Raw genomic sequence first — 17664 nt, 5'->3', positions numbered from 1 at the left:
ATAAAAAGAAGTTTAGAAAAAAGAAACTGGGAAACTAGTCATAATAGTAGAATTGCACCTCTCTGGAAAATTCAACGTTGCTAGTGTAAAGAGATTAGCCAGAACAAACAGACAACATAAATTGTAAAAAAATATTATGATTAGTGTATCGTATTTACATTCATATACATGCAGAAAAGCGATTATTTCAATGTTACAAACAGATTCCAATTCTATTTATTAATACAGATTGATCTATTTTTTCGAAAGAATTTTTTAACTACGAGGAAGTTGCGGTAGGTATTTGAATTATATTGTGTTGTAAATTAATATATATAAAAATTAAAATACAATAATCAAATAGTAGTTGACCAATCACCTTGAATACAAAGACAAATCATTGCAATTAATACTTCATTGTTTAAATTTAATTTATTGGCGGTCAATTAAATACGGCATTCGTCACGGCAATTCCTTAAGAGAAAGCACCAGATTGATCTTAAATACTTTTTACTGAACTTCAATGCATTGCATCGAAGGGTTGGCCTGGTGATCTGTAAGGTTTCAGGTTTCACTAACAACATACACTATTCTTAAGTTTATAGTATCTTAATTGTTTAGTGGTAATGAGAGAAATAAATTAATATGATACATTATAATATTATATATATTTATATTATGTATTATAGATTTATATTTATAAAAAGAATAAGTCTTGTAAAAATATATTTAAAAAGTAGAAATTAAACCAATAATAATTTAAGTTCAATTAGTGCAATCAAAATATTAATTTAGATTGGTTGCAAAATGCATTATGATACTATGTATTAAGATTAACACCTAACGACAATTTTAATTACATTACATCATAATAATTGGGTAGTTTCCTCAGTTAAAAATAACTAATAACACTTTCATTAATTTAACGATATATTATTTAATGATGTTCATCATATTATGTACCTATGTATCTATATAAAAATATGGCAATATCACAACTTGCAACTTCAAAGAAAATCCATAAAAAAATATAATTCTTAACATCTCAAATTTAATAATGAATCTGACGATATAGTTAATTAATTGGATTTGGTCAAAATAAAAAATATTTTTTTATTATACCTTTGTGGCGACACTCTGACAGGTGACAGATGACAGAAGTCGCACATAGACTATCGACGAGCAAATCAACGGATGACGTCACAAATATCCTGCATCGCATATATGAAGTTTACATGCGAATTAACACGGATAGAAAATCCCATCGAACAACAGTTGGGCAGAAAGCCCGCCTGCTGATCACCTCGCCTGGTCGGATGATCCTCCTTTTCTTAGGGAACTTTACTCTCTGTTCCCTAAACCTTATTATCAGACAACCAAAAAATAGCCCACAGATATTATATGATGATGATTATATTAGTATACTATATACTAATATACCAATATACGTAATTATAGTTATGTTCGTTCAAAATCACCCCCATTTACATAAAACTAACCAACAATATTCTAATTTCAGTACGCGATATTCGACTGGTCAGAATCAACACAAGGGTTGATCCTCAGCGGGTTTTACTATGGGTATGCCATCACCCATGTGCCTGGTGGCTACTTGGCGGAACGGTATGGAGGCAAATGGACCCTGGGCATCGGTCTTCTCAGTACTGCCATCTTCACTTTATTGACTCCTGTGGTTGTGAAAGCTGGTGGGGCGACGTGGCTCTTTATTCTTCGAGTGCTGCAAGGAATGGGTGAGGTGAGTGTTTTTAGTGAATTGAGGTAATATTGTATTAATCGATGAGTAAAAAGAAAACTTAAATGGGTGGGTACTTAGGTAGTGATAAGTAAAATATGTAGATAAAAATGATTGGGAACTGGATTGGTTATGAATTTATGATTGATGATTTGGTGTAGATGCCGGAAGTTTGGAGTAAGTAGATGCCGGAATTCCGGTGCTGTGCACTACCAAGCGGGTTCACCGGGGCTCCAGCTTGAAAAGGAGTAGTAGGAATGGGATGGTTTTTGGTTAGTAAGAGTCTGACACTTCCTCTCGACTCGGGCAAGGCAGGAGAAGTCAATGAATGGTTTTCCCCCCTTAAAAAAGAAGATGCTGGGATGTGTCGTAAATCTGTTTAACGTGAAAAAGCCACCATAGACCTACCTATAATATATAATATAGTCGTATAGGTAACCCAGCAACGCCAGGAGGAAATTGTTACACGGACGAGGGGGCTGCGTCATAATGACCAGGAAATGAAATACGATCATTATGATTACATTTTTGGAAAACGTGAAGGATATCTAAGGAACACTGAGATAACCGTTGAATTGCCACAAGTACATAAAATTAAAACAGAGTTCTTAAAGACTCTCAAATGTAGGTACACGTGATGGCAATATTAAAATGCACATAAAATTCAGTCAATCAATGCTAGTATAGTATATAAGATATTAGAATGCAAAATTCTTACTTAATTAGTACCTACATACCTTAAGAAAATCAATTGTGTTGTGTGGGAAATCCTCGGAAAGCCACGTGTTCGGCTGCATGATGCAAGCTGCAGAGACGTGAATGTCATAAAATAACTAAGTGAATGATACCTATCCAGTATTCACAGAATCGGTAATTTTTATGCATAACTTATTAATAAAATTACAAACATTATGTAACCCTTTTTTAAGGAGAAAAATGACTTCTCCTGCCTTGGGCGAGCTGAGAACGAGTGTCAGACTCTTAGGCCGCGAACGCACAGGCAGGTGGCTTGCTTAGCGCCTAGTGTCTAGCGCGTCACCTAGCGAGTAGCCCAGTAAAACGAACGTTCTAAAATGAACGCGACCGGCTGCACTTTTGTTTACATGGATGCACGCCAAGCGACTAGCTAGGCGCTAAGCGTTCGTTTTACTGGGCTACTCGCTAGGTGACACGCTAGACACTAGGCGCTAAGCAAGCCACCTGCCTGTGCGTTCGCAGCCTAACTGACTAAAAACCACCCTGTTCCTACTCCTGCTTTTCGAGCTGAAACCCCGGTAAGCCGCTTAGCACAGCAGTCTACAGCTCCGGGATAACATAACCCTACACTTCAAGTAGTACTAAAAACTCCGAAAAACATTGAGAGATCAAAATACAATAAAAATAAAAACGTGACGCCATTTTTCAGGACAACCATTATAATTATCCGCATTCTTGCCATCGCATACATACATACATAAATAGCTCTTCATTCAATTAGAAACCAACCGATGCGATTACCGTAGTAATTTTATTGTTTGCAAATGAGCAACATTAGGTAAAACATGTCCAGTCCAGCAAAAACTTCTTTTATGTGAATATTTTAACAAAATATTTATAAACAAAGAATGACTGTGGCGCTAAAACAATGATTTTAAGAACAATACAAAAATGTGACTGATTTATCGTAGTCAGTTATTTTGTTAATATATATTTACTGTTTGCGTACGGTAACAATTTTAAACGTGTAATGTAGTCAGGTATTTTGTTAATTATTATTACTCAGTTAATCTTGGTTGTGCTTATAGCAGTTTTAATACTTGTAATTATTGTAGTAATTCTACTATTCACTACATGGTATAAAACAAAGTTGCTTTTTCTGTCCCTATGTCCCTTTGTATGCTTAAATCTTTAAAACTCCGCAAAAAATTTTGATGCGGTTTAATAGATAGAGTGATTAAGGAGGAATGTTTTTATGTATAATACATAGATCATATAATATATTATCAATGCAAAGTTCAGGATGAATGCTTGGTACTTTCTTCACATAAAAAGTAAAGAAGAAATATGAACCAAACATAGCAGCCAGAAATAGATAAAAAGTCTGAAATAACACACAGGCTAGGTAGAAGCAAAAATTATCTTAAAATTTGTCGTCAATAAGTAACTAAAGGTTATTTTTAAAAAAACAATTACACAGATCTCTTTTACAAAACTGTCTAATAACACAAGTATTATTGTTTCAACGCCACCTTAACGTCTTGCGTTCGTGTCAATCAAAAATCGTGGAAGTAACCGCGTGTAACAGAACTTGCAGATTACTGTTATTAAAATTCATTGACAAGTGACTGATTGGCCATTAAATCGTGCAAATGCAGCCACAGCCTTGTTCTTATCGTGTCTCCTTCCCTCTCACGAATGCAACTCAAGGTTTTTTTCTTGCACTTTTATTGACATTTTTGTTAGAACGTAGAACAAAGATATTGAATTAGATTAGAATTATTTAATGCAGGAAATAAAGTTTGATGTTCTATGTGCATTTTAAACTTTATTCTGTGAAGGTTAAAGTTGTTTATCCAAATAAAAGATTGATTGATTTTTAATTAACCAACTTGGCTACAAAGATTATAATAATATATTTATTTTATTTATCTAAAATACTGGCATAATATAATCTTAGGTATGTAGCTAAATAACAGAAATACAATCACGTTGATTTATAAAAACAGAAATATGTTAAGCTAATTACAATTCTAATTTTAAAATATATATTAAAACTTTTTTATTTCGACATATCTAATCGATTTTTTAAGCATACCATCTTCCGGAGCTGCGGACTACCCCGGAGCTGCGGACTACCTAGCCCGGAGCTGCGGACTACCTAGCGGGTTTACCGGGGCTCCGGCTCGAAAAGCAGGAGAAGGAACGGGGTGGTTTTTAGTCAGTAAGAGTCTGACACTCCCTCTCGCCTCGCCCAAGGCGGGAGAAGTCATTGGATGATTTTCCCCCCGAAAAAAAAAAAAAAAAGCATACCATCTTGTTAGGAGGAGTTCGAAATGACCTTTTCCTGTATTATGGAACATCAAATACTCTTGTTCCATAAAAGAAAATGCATTTGTTTTCCAATAAAACAAAATAATATCAAAATGTAATAACGTACCGTTATTAACACTATCAGATACTACGATGTGAAATATGAATCTGAAAAATTGCGAACCATTTTTAAATATTTTATTGAAACTGCAATTTAGTCGACGTTGTTATAAACTGAGTGTTTTTGGATTGCAATTTGAATCGGTTTATTTATGTGAAACTGTTTTAAATCCTGATAAATATACAACAATTTATCTTTTCTAAGAAGTTTAGATAGGTATATTATGCACGTGTCAGGTATATTATAAATGGTATACGCATTTGCGTGTTCTGTCTTAAAACTAATACAAATATTCCTGTTTCACTTTAAGCTATAAAAGATACTTACTTAGTCGAATTTACCAATTGTGTGACTAGTAGGATAAAATATTTATCGAATATTTAATCTGTACTACTGTATCTTGTCGTACTCCTTATTCATTATAATTTTAGTAGCTGGATGATCCTCTAATTCCAATACTTTATTAGAGGGATTACGAGTAGTAACTTAAACTATTTCTTATGAAATTAGACGTAAATTAGACAATATTAAACGTTCTTTTTCTACATATTCCAGGGTCCCACAATGCCTGCCTTGATGATAGTCCTGGCTCGATGGGTTCCACCTCATGAGCGTTCACGACAAGGCGCCCTGGTCTTCGGAGGAGCCCAAATTGGTAACATCTTCGGGTCCTTCATGTCTGGTTTCCTGATGGCTGGAGATGGAGACTGGGCTAATGTGTTCTACTTCTTCGGGTGCTTTGGAATATTGTGGTTTTTGGCTTGGGTAAGTCAATTTTGAATTAGTTTTTATAATAGATACGTAGGATTTTTAATGGACTAAGAGCACTGAATTTGCTAAGTTTTTTGTTCAAATATAGAAACTGTTCACTGGGATTTAGTGATTCTAGCTAGTTCAAACAGTTTTAATATTGTAATTTGTACATTTTTTTATGGAACATGGCCGGTAAACTACCAGACTTATCACCTGATGGTAAGCAATCTCCGCCGCCCATGGCCACACCTCTGGTGTTACAAGTGTGTTGCCGGCCTTTTGGGGATTAGGAATTTAAGGGTTGTTGGGGAATCGGGGACTGACATGTTACGGATACGATAGTTACATAGTTATTATAGTCACTAAAAACGTTTTGTGAGAGAGGTTAAACCTCTTGTCAATTGGTATATGGCACACAATAGAACACCTTTTTTTGTACATTTTGTCCCGCGTATATCAACGTTCCGGTATACCACGGGTTTATTTTATTTATACAATAATTAATGTTACTAAAATTATTAATATTTGCTATAAAGAACAAGTAGTAAAATAACAATAAATTTTAATCTAAGTGAATATAACTGGTGGTAGTTTGTCAATTAAAGTTTATTGCAAAGGTTTAAAATTTAATTATTAAGGTCATTGATTGTCGAACCTGAGTTTTATTCGCAATCTAAGTCTAAGTTATTTACGACTTACAACCTACCTACCTGTTCATAACATAATAATAGCCTTTATTCCCAAACATGCGGTTATAAGAAGTCCCTAAGTTCGGTGTGCCTTTTGGCAGAGGCCTCCTCCAATTCCTTCCAATAGACTCTATTGCTTGCCACTCCCAACCAGAAAGGTCCCGTTGCTCTATCAGTTTCAAGTCATCTATCTACCCATCTCCTGACTTGACGACGAACGACTTCTTCATACACTAAATTCATTTAAGTGTCTGTTGGTACATAGGCCTCTATTTAAACGAATTTAGAACAGAAATACCTATCTGTGAACTGTCATTTCAATGAAAAATTCTTCAATTTCCAGAGTATCCTATGCTACAGTACACCAAACACACATCCTTACATTTCGGAGGAAGAACTTAAGTACCTGAATGAGACAGTGACCAGCGCTGATACGAAGAGTGTACGGGACCCTGTGCCTTGGAAGGCTATTGTGAGGAGTGTGCCTGTGTGGGCGCTGCTATTTGCTGCTGTAAGTATATAAGAAACCCAATATTTTTAACTCATAATCATCATCAGTCAGAAGACGTCCACTACTGGACAAAGTTCTTCCCTTAAGTCCGCCACAATGAACGCTTTGTTCTTTTTTTTTAATAAATTATTTTTTAATAATTTATTTAAAAAAAAAGATGGTCCATTGGTCACATAGGTATTACTTCAGTATGAGTTTTGCAATTTTTTTTTGTCCCGTTCAACAAACCAAATATGATGATCTGTTATATCGCGCATACGTTGAATAATTACTCTTGTTTTATAAATAAGTTTTTCAGATGGTAAACTTCTTGTATTCAGCCATTCTCTCTTTATTGTCGTGCTAATTGCAAAAACTGCAGAATTATTAACTTTTTACATTTTTCTTATCAAATGCAATAACAATATTATTGACTACTTTAATTATGTCTCATAAAAGGTTCTTATTACTTTACGTCATTATACTTTAACCCTATCGTTTTTGTTTGGCATTTTCCATAGTGACTAAATGAAGGTTGTTGAATGTCAATGTTTTATGGGTCTACGATCAGTTACCCTCCGTACATACAAAGGGCAAAATATATAGGTATGCTATCTGCCCTCCGTGACATAGAAAGGGTAAACCATATACAAAATACGATGGTGTCAAGGTGTCACCTGTCTTCACATAATTGGGGTTTAGACGACCCATATCGATTTTCGTAGATGTTTATAAGGGTAAGGTAAATAATAATTAATCTGATGTATGTTTTCTTTGACGTTGCAAATATTTGCCCAATTCTATTTAAAAATATTAAGATATGAGATACCTATAGGTATAATGAGCTGATCGAAGACTTTGGTGGAAGTGACTTAATAATATGTACCTTGATATCATGCCTCACCAGAGAATAATGACTTTAAGATCGTACTTTAAGCAATCACATTTCTAATCAATTTCTAATTCAGACTGAATGACAATTTCCATTTAACGTCATTTGACGAATCCATGCATCCTACATAAGCAATGGGAGCGTTTCCGTTCCCATTGCGTTGATAGCTTTATGCCAGCATTTGTTATTTTTAAGCCACCTTTTATTTGTAAAGGATGCATGCATTCGTCACATGACGCTGCGTGGACAGTGTCTCTAAAGGTAAGCGTCCACAGGCCCGCATCGTACGCATCCCACGTAACGGATTTTAGTTTATCCTGTGTAGAAACTCATACAACTGCGACCACTGATCCGCATCGTACGGACCGCTTCATCGGCAATGCCTACATGCGATGCGTACCGATGACGTCATATGGAATGCGTACGATGTGGGCCTTTGGACGCGTACCTTAAGAAAGCAACATTAAAACTGTATGAATGTATAACACTACCTAGTATGAAACTACTATTTTATTAACTGTTTGCATCGTCACCGGCCTCGCGCACGAGGACTTACGAACAAAGCACTTTCACATAGTTCTGCTAATTGGATAATAATAAAAGGTTTACGTAATAAAGGCTCGCTTGTTTATTCTCACAGAGAAAATTAATTAGACCAACTGTTGTGAAGAAGATAGTGGTGTTACTATTGTATATGTCTATATAGTTTTATATTGACTTTTTGTCTTTGTTATAATTTAGACCGGGAAAAATATGTGGTGTATTTCATATTTCATTTACAAAAGGGTATTTGTTAAAGTCTACAGTTATTTACGAGTAGTATCAAATAAGAAACTCTGTAGTATCTTATCAATTCTACGAAATTGTGTTCTCAAAAGATCCTCAACTCGCTTCATAAGGAATTTAAATCTCGTAATACTGATACTACAAGAAATCTCTTCCATAATTACTTTCCTCTTGTATATAAAAAATAAATAAATAATGAACTATATTCTTTTTCCAGGTGGGTCACGATTGGGGATACTACACAATGGTGACAGATCTTCCAAAGTATATGACAGATGTACTGAAATTCAACATTGCAGCCACGGGAACACTAACAGCTATCCCATACCTTGCTATGTGGATAAGCTCCTTTATATTCGGGTGGGTGTGTGACGTCTGTGTTAAGAGGAATTGGCACACGATCAAGACTGGACGAATTATTCACACGACTATAGGTAATATTGGTTTTGTTTTAAAGTTATTTTTTAATTGCACTTAAGTGTATTGTGTGTAGATACCGTTTTGATGTATAAAAATTTATTAGGGTTTTTTTAGTTTTGTGCTCTTTAAGTAAGTGATATTGAATTAATGATGAATCTTTAATCTATAATCCTAAAGTGCTAAGAAACTTTAACTAATGCATAACATAAAAAAATACAATATTAAAATATTAATGGAACTATAATTGTGATAATGTATGTATGTGAAATTGTATGTTTGTAAACGCACCACAGGAGAAAATCCTAGTGTGAGGCAACGTTTTTTATAATAAAGAACAAATCAATAATAGAACATACACGTAGAGCAGAATTGCAATAATCAAATAATAATTAAAAAGTACTTGACTTTATAACAGTACCAATCGTTTGCTCTGCAAACCCAAAGAGAAAACAATAATTTCCTCAGCTATTGAGTTGGAACCATTCTCCTATGAGCTCCGTAATTGGCTACTACGAATGTAATTTGATTCCTGCTTTTTTCCCATTTCTAGTGCAAATAAAAACAGAGGAAGGATTTTCAGTTACTGTGCTGAGTACTGTGATAAAAATTGCGTTTTTATTTTCGTGAAAATATATAACGCACCACGTATAAAACAATTATATTGCTTAAATTTTTACCTGTACATCTAGAGATAGACTTTCAAGCCCAATGTTTTTGATATTTTTATATAAAGTCAACAGTGACTTTACTTCATTAGAAAGATACATTTATTATGTGAAAGATACAACAGAATTAAGCTCTGAGTTCAAATGTAGTCCTTCTCGTCCAAGGCGGGAGAAGTAATTGGATGATTTTCCCCCCTTAAAAAATATGACAGAAATTGAGTAAAAATTACATTGTATGGAATATCTTGTTCTTACAATTATTATCTACTGGTAAAGGCACTATAGGTTTCACGATAATCTATCATTAAAATTCATACTACAAGGAAACTACAATCCAAGCACCGTTTAACAGCTACCAACAATCGCCTCCCTCTCATTCACACAAATGACTTCTACGTGTTTCTTTGGAATAGTTCTCTATTATTGCGGCACGTTTCATAAGTTGCTTGTAATTTGTTTCAGCTGCCACCGGCCCCGCAATATGTATTATATTGGCGTCATATGCGGGCTGCGATCGGTTCGCCGCCGTCGCTTATTTCATAGCCTCCATGGCCCTCATGGGAGGATTCTACAGCGGAATGAAGGTAATAATAATGTAGTAATTTTCCAATGTTTGCGGAATACCATTGCGATAATGGCGCTAGTGTAGTTTATGGCACGTTTGGGAACGATTTACGGTTGTTAAATTTGGTTATGGAGATCCAAAGGGTTAAAGGTTTTTGTTATGTTATGATCCTTACGTTGCTGTTAATAAATGGATTTATAGATTGAGTGAGTAATGTTACCGGAGGCCCAATTATCGCCTTCCTAATCATCCCAATCCCTGATTCTCCAACAACCCTTAAATTTCTAAACTCCAAAAGTTCCAAAACGCACTAGTAACGCCTCTGGTGTTTCGGGTGTCTATGGGCGGCTGTGGTGGTAGTTTTTGCTTACAACTTAAGAAGCAGACCATCTTAGTTTGTTTCTTTTAGACAAAATGGGTGACCTACTTATTTGTTCCTTAATTATTTCGGTTAAAATACTTTAAGAACGACGTCCATAAGTCGGCAGATGTCAGTACTTCTTTATTGCTCCAAAAGTAAGAGTCCGACCTGAATTTTGATGAACCTCCGACTTATAGAGGTCACGTATAAAAACGTGTACCTTTGATATTTCTGTTGACGCAAGTCTGTAAGAATATATCGCTGTGAACGTAAACTTTGGTGAAATTGGTATCCTTTTATGTTTGCTTTGAATCTTGAATATGTTCGGCTGTTTTTAGGCCGTAAATAAGACTTTCAGATGATTTTTTTATTATTATGTTATTGGTTTACTCACGTATCTGTTTGACGAGGAACACGACTAGTTTCAAGCCATGCTAGAGGCTCATATTCACCTCATATTCATGAGCAGTATTCTGCGAATTAATTATTTTTTCCATTTGTTTAAGAAAACTATGCACATATTTGCAAAAACAAAATTAGTCCCCCAAAAAGTACGGAAACTGAACCTCCATTACAGTGAACTAAGTCACTCATTCATTCATATCTAGTTCCAATTCTAATAACGTGGCGTTGATTGTTTCTTGCTCACCCAACCGTTGGATTGATATCACAGAAATTTCACGCTTTGGTGATTCAGTTCCACACAGAGCTATTTGATTCCTCGTAATCTACTCGTACTGACTTATACTTGGCAAATTCTTGGAATAATTTGCTATAGGAATTAGTATTTGCTTAGCTGAAATATATGCGAGTAATTATTTTGGAAATAGGTACGTAGTTAATTAGTGTAGTATGTGAACTGGAATGATACTTTTCGAAGTTTGCTTTGATTTCAATGATCTGGGGGAAAACGTTGAATAACTTCCATTAATATTAGAGTGCGTGAATCTCAGGAGTCGCTTTTTGTGCTGTTTTTTAACGAGCAGAGGGACAAACTGATGCTAAGCAATGGCCGCCACTCATGGACATCCGAAATACAAGAGCATTGCCGGCCTTTTGGGAATTAGGCATTCAATGGTTGTTGAATTGGGGATTAGGACGATTGGAAAGGGAGGTAAATGGGTCTCCGGTAACCTCACGCACACAACGAAACACAGCGTTGTTTCACGTCGGTTTTCATGTGAAGTCGTGGTATCATTCCGGTCGAGCCGGCCCGTTCGTACATAAGTATGGGTCTTCCACACTTCATATACTTGAAGGTCTTGCTTTATAACACGACGCTTAATAATAGAGTATCATTTGCAATACGAACAAATTCAAAACTTTACACTTTATTGGGCAAAAATCACAACAGTGCCAAATATCCATTCTCAAGGCCTCACCCACGTATTCCCATTAATTTTCATGTACTGACGTAATAGCCATTTGGCAGTGCTTGTGCTTAATATTAACTCTCTATGTCCATAGGTCAATGCGTTGGACCTGGCACCGAACTACGCTGGCTCCTTGACTGCCATGATCAATGGAACTTCCACCATCTCTGGAATTATTACGCCATATCTGATTGGGCTGTTGACACCTGATGTAAGTATGAAGAAATTTTGTTTTACAAGACTTCATAACTATACTTTCTTTGTTAATCATGGTTTGTGTCTAGTGACCTTGAAGACAAACGCTGCTATAAGAGTCGATCAGAAAGTTATTGGGGAAATATTTGTTTGTCCATGATCAAAAAAGGGCGAAATATAAAGGAAGAAAATGTTATGTTTTTAATAAAAGCCAAAAAAAAAACTGCTTATGGAAGCATCGATAATATGGTTTCGGATAATCGATTAATACGGCATCCAAATATTTGGTCAATAACGTAGCGAAATACTTTTTTATTCCGTTAGAATGTCGTAAATTGAGTTTTATAAAGGGCTTCAATGAAAAACTTTTTTATATTATTTAGAGCACTAGAGAACCTTTTGATTAAATTATTTAATTTCAGTTTAATGTGAATTGTTGCTACAACAAAAGTTACATTTGTAAAGGTTTTAAATAAAATAATGCCTTCACAATTCACCAGTCCTGAGTAAAGCCATTTTATATAATAGTATGTATAAATATATTTTATACATAATAATAGCTCCTGTTTACAAAAATCAAACGATTCCTTCATAATAATACCGTTCTTTGTTATAGTCTTCTGTAAAAGAAATACATTGTAAGTGGGTACTTTAAGCGTATCCCGACAAAATCCTTTGTTAGAACGTTTAAAATGATGTAGTTATTTAGGATAGATCCTAAGAATTTAGTTATAAAAGACCCTATTTTCGGCTTAGCTTTCTTAACAACATCATATAGATTACTTTTATGTACCTACTTATGTTACGAAAATAGACTAAGCCTTAGCCTATTTTTCGATATATTTTTGTAACATTTTTTGATCTCTCCATACAGCCTGGTTTTTTATCAGATTTATTTCTGATAAAAACATCTTCGTGACTTGGCTGAGAGTTAGGTATCATTAACACATTTCATATCTAAATATTTTTTTACCAAAAAATATAGCAGACTTCACTAAGAAAGACGGTTAAAAAACATTAAAATAATCAAATTGACTTAGATTTCGAAAGTCGGTGTCTCATAATTGTTTGTTTCTTACCGACTTATTTAATACCGACATCCTTTTAGTATTTTGTTCTGTTAGATGTGTTAGAAAATATAAAAATGTTTGAGGCAGCTAGTAAAGAATAATAATGTTATTAATTCGGATATTGACATCATGGAATCACAACAAACCAAATACAAACCTGTAAGTTAATAATATTGTGATAAGCTAAAATCATCAGACCCAAAAAACAATACAAAACTTCTCAGATAATAATCGATAAAACTGTCATTTATCAATTCACGAACTTTGATATAAACCAATAAAATTGCGCTGAACAATTTTCTAAGAAGCCTACTCTCAGAACTTGGGAGATGGGCCTTTAATAATAAAATATTCTCAACTCAATGACAAGTTTCGACAAAACTCCAGCTTGCGGCTTTAATGCGAACTTCATGTCTTTGAACTTGTTCAATCTTGTTTATACTTTGTTCAGACCAAAGGATATTAATAGATCGAATTAAATCAATTATCGGATATAATGTGGGATAAGTGAATCAATTATACAAGAGCAAACTTTTATTCTGAGTGCATTGGCTTTTTGTTCAATATTTGATTTTGCCAATTTATAATGTAGTATTAAAACCTGAGGTGTGCTTTGATATGATATTAGACCCCCTTAAAATACTTAATTTAGATACCTCTATGTATTATAAAGCTTAATATACGTTTTAAGCCATTTATTCCTCACTAGCTTTTGCCCGCGACTTCGTTCGCGTGGAATTGTGACTTCCGGCAAGTTTTTGGTATAAAAAAGGTTCCCGATCTCGCGGGATCTCTTCAAAAATGAGATGTGGAAGATATTCCAGGGAACTCTTCAAAAATCAACATAATGAGCTCTGCGTTTGAATTTAATAGATGTATACTCACTTAGGGCATTGAAAAAATAGTTTAAAAACGGACTTAAACTAACTTAAAACTAAAGAAAGCTACGAATTACGAATTTATAACAATTAAAAAAGAAACTATATTACAACCTATCCTCTATGCTATAATAACCAAGCTTAAACTAAATAATTTAAAAGAAACGACTTAAATCTAATCTAATTAATTTATAAATTAGACTTACAATTTTATTAAAAAAACTAACTACAGTAACTACTAATAATCGATATCAAACTAAACCTACGTTAAATAGTTTAACCAAAAAACCAGGAAAACCCAACAAATAAACTTATAATTGACAAATACAACGAAACCAATTTAGAATATACGAAACAGCAGGACCACTACAGACAAATAATCATACGACTGATAATACACTTTTTCTACGATAGTACCGAAGCGCTCGGCCGATACCCAACCAAATGAATGTAACGAAACCATAGCGCGATCTATTTCGATCCCAACGCCATCTATCGAGGATAAAGACAACTTGGATTATTTATTTATACTCCGTTCGGGCATTTTCTTTGTACTAAAAGTTTAATTATATTGATATTATTTTTTTCATACCTTTTTACTATTTATTTACTTTTTTTCGATGAATTAAAACAATAACATGAACCGAAGTCGTGTAACGATCGACATAGAATTATCTATACTCCGTTAGAGCATTTTCTTTGTACTAAATGTTTTATTATATTGATATTATTTTTTTCATACCTTTTTACTATTTATTTACTTTTTTTCGATGAATTAAAACAATAACATGAACCGAAGTCGTGTAACGATCTAAATAGAATTATTTATAAATAATTTATTTCATTTTTATTTTTTGATTTTTGAAATAAAAATATATCTATGTCCTTTCTAAGGTTTTAAACTATATCTGTACCAAATTTCAACCAAATCCGTCAAATAGTTGCGGAGATTAATGGTATAAGCATAGAATGTTCGACGTGATTCTTTAATTTGACATAACTTTTTTATTTATGAACCGATTGACATGAAACAAACACTAAATGTAAATTTAAGCATCCCACAATATATTCGTGAAAACCGCATCCAACTCGGATCAGCCGTTTCTGAGATTAGCGCGCACAGACGAACAGACAAACAGACAAACAGACAAACAGACAAAAAAAAAGTTAATTACATTTTTGGGTTCGACATCGACATAACAATAACCCCTGCTATTTTTTTTATTTTTATTTTCAATGTACAGACAGCACTTTTCTACGATTTTATTATATGTATAGATAAACAATTTACATTGGCTTGACTGAGAAATACGAAATATACATAAGAAGGTAAAGAATGGGAATAAGTGTCAGAACAATATACACGTATTTATAAACAACCAAATTATTACATTATGTACTTACACAACAAAATAGCACATACACAATTCCAAAAATAAGGTCACTTTTTGAACCCTAACTTTACCATAATTCTTCTTCAGAGACTAATCGATTAGAGTATGAAATAGACCCATTTTTACATGAATAATATAAATTAACTTTATTTTTTTTCTTATTTCCAGTCAACACTAGCCCAATGGCGGATAGCATTCTGGGTTTGTTTCGCCGTCCTAGTAGGCACAAACGTGGTCTACATCTTCTGGGCGGATGGTAAACAGCAATGGTGGGATGACGTACGACAATATGGCTACCCAGAGGACTGGAAGCATGGACAGCTGAAGATGGCCAATCAAGACAAAGAAAAGAACAAAGAAATGGAAGCAAAGAATTCTACAAAGTAAAATCTATGTGTTGTGATTAGATTATTATTGAAATTTTTGGAACTTTAGATGTAAGGTTTGATTTGTATCTGTGGAAAGAGGATTTAATCAATTAAATAAATAAACTTAGTAGAGATTCACATAAATGACAGCACGTGGTGGCTGGGTAGCTGGTTGCACGTGTAGTGGTTTCGATACCTGCATGGACCGACTCTTTGTGCGATTCACAAATTGTTGTTTCGGGTCACGTTGTCATATACATGTGAAATTGTATATTTCTACGTGCATCCACGACACAGAAGAACATTCTAGTGTGCGGCAAAGTTTAAAAAACAAAACATAATATCGAATTTTGAATTAATGGAAAAGTCGTAAGCCTCTCCAACAGCGCACAATTGAATCAAACCTACAGTCTAAGTTCAGAAATAAAGAATTTAAACGTATTTTAAGTATTAATTAGTGACTAATGTGATTCGTTAAGTATTATGAAAGTACTACAACCCTCTAGACAAATGGCTTTTAAACACTTATCGAACAAGTGAGTAGAAATTTTAATGAACAACATATAATAAGCCTCTGATATTCAACAAATTATGTTAAACCTTTTATTATTTTTCTATTTACTCATACTACAAGTGTTGATATGCCATTTAGTTAGGGAGCCAGGTGATATTAACTGAAGGTAGAGTGGAAATTGGTCCACTTCGAGGCGTCACTTAATAAGACCTTCATGGTGGTAAACTTTACCGTTCCGAGCCATCACTACTACACAATAATAAGAGAACTTAGTCTACAATTTTAATTTACAGTTAATTGGAATAGCGATTTTAATTGAATAGCTATTGAGTTCAGAATCGCTTTTAAAGCTTTGTTATGCTATTGCTATTTTTCCAGTGCGCAGTTAATTGAATTACTTTTCATACAATTTTCTTTTTGTTAACAATTGGTTACCGTTTCAGTTATGCATGTAAAAGGAATTTAATAAACCTTGTTTTGAACAAATATATGTACTTAGGTATATGAAGCTTAATATTTTGAGAATTACCAACAGTTTCTTAATTTAACTAAAGTTAACTGTCCACTTTGCGTCATGAAAATGCCAAATGTTTTTTTTTTTTTGAGTGGGGAAAATTATTCAATAACTGCTCCTGCCTTGAGCAAGGCAAGACGGAGTGTCAGACTCTTACTGACTAAAAACCACTCCGTTCCCGTTGATTCACACCAGAGGGAATACCTTTCATATATCTGTTTACATTTTTTTTTGTAATTGATGATATTCTGTTGTAAATCCATTAAATAAGGAAAAAATAACTCTGGGACGATGACTTATTAATTTATCGAGATTGTATGTTAACTGGGAAGAAACTGGATAACAGTTACTCGATTTTATAATTAGACTAAGTTTGTTTCTAATCGAAAGTGAGGATAATTAATGTACTTTGTACCTTTTATAAATAATGTTTTTGTTTTTGTGCCATCTCTGATATCATGTAGTTACCTGCACTCTTTCATCATATGATAAACATTTTTTTCTTTGTTTTTCGACTTACTCGACTAGTTTCAAGTTATGTACCCGTGTAGCAGCGTGACAGTCACCGCATCATATATTATATCGCAGAATGCTGGTCATGAATATGAGCTTCTAACATGGCTTGAAACTAGTGGAGTTTCTCGACAAATAATTACGTAAGTAAGCCGACAACTAAAAGTATATCTCACGAAAGTTAGTTGTATAATATAAACATGATAAAATATCTTTTATTTATATAGATACAAAGGTAATTCTATTTCCTTCTTAAATGTACTTACATATTTACTATTTATCAAAGAGTTAGTATGAGTTGTTAATATAAAATAGACCTTTAGGTCTCCAAATAAAACCGTAGTACAGTCAATAAGATCAAA

The 17664-nt window shown here is 33.9% G+C and overlaps 1 protein-coding gene and 1 long non-coding RNA gene across 2 annotated transcripts in view; one reads left to right on the top strand and one right to left on the bottom strand.

Moving 5' to 3' along the window:
- The window catches only part of LOC118264202 (putative inorganic phosphate cotransporter), a 64539-nt gene extending 47806 nt beyond the window's left edge, over positions 1-16733 (top strand). The window contains exons 4-10 of the mRNA XM_035576638.2: positions 1499-1735; positions 5418-5627; positions 6648-6815; positions 8690-8906; positions 10020-10141; positions 11951-12067; positions 15562-16733. Of these exons, the coding sequence (XP_035432531.2) occupies positions 1499-1735; positions 5418-5627; positions 6648-6815; positions 8690-8906; positions 10020-10141; positions 11951-12067; positions 15562-15780 (1290 nt within the window). The 3' untranslated portion in view covers positions 15781-16733. The remainder of the gene's footprint in view (positions 1-1498; positions 1736-5417; positions 5628-6647; positions 6816-8689; positions 8907-10019; positions 10142-11950; positions 12068-15561) is intronic.
- LOC126912527 (uncharacterized) overlaps positions 1-17664 on the bottom strand; it is a 109912-nt gene that overhangs the window by 18654 nt on the left and 73594 nt on the right. The window lies entirely within an intron of this gene.

This window comes from Spodoptera frugiperda, chromosome 26 (genome assembly GCF_023101765.2).
Source record: "Spodoptera frugiperda isolate SF20-4 chromosome 26, AGI-APGP_CSIRO_Sfru_2.0, whole genome shotgun sequence".
In the NCBI taxonomy this organism is placed as follows: domain Eukaryota; kingdom Metazoa; phylum Arthropoda; class Insecta; order Lepidoptera; family Noctuidae; genus Spodoptera; species Spodoptera frugiperda.
Note: the sequence above shows the minus strand (reverse complement) of the source record. Positions and strands in the feature narration are given on the sequence as shown.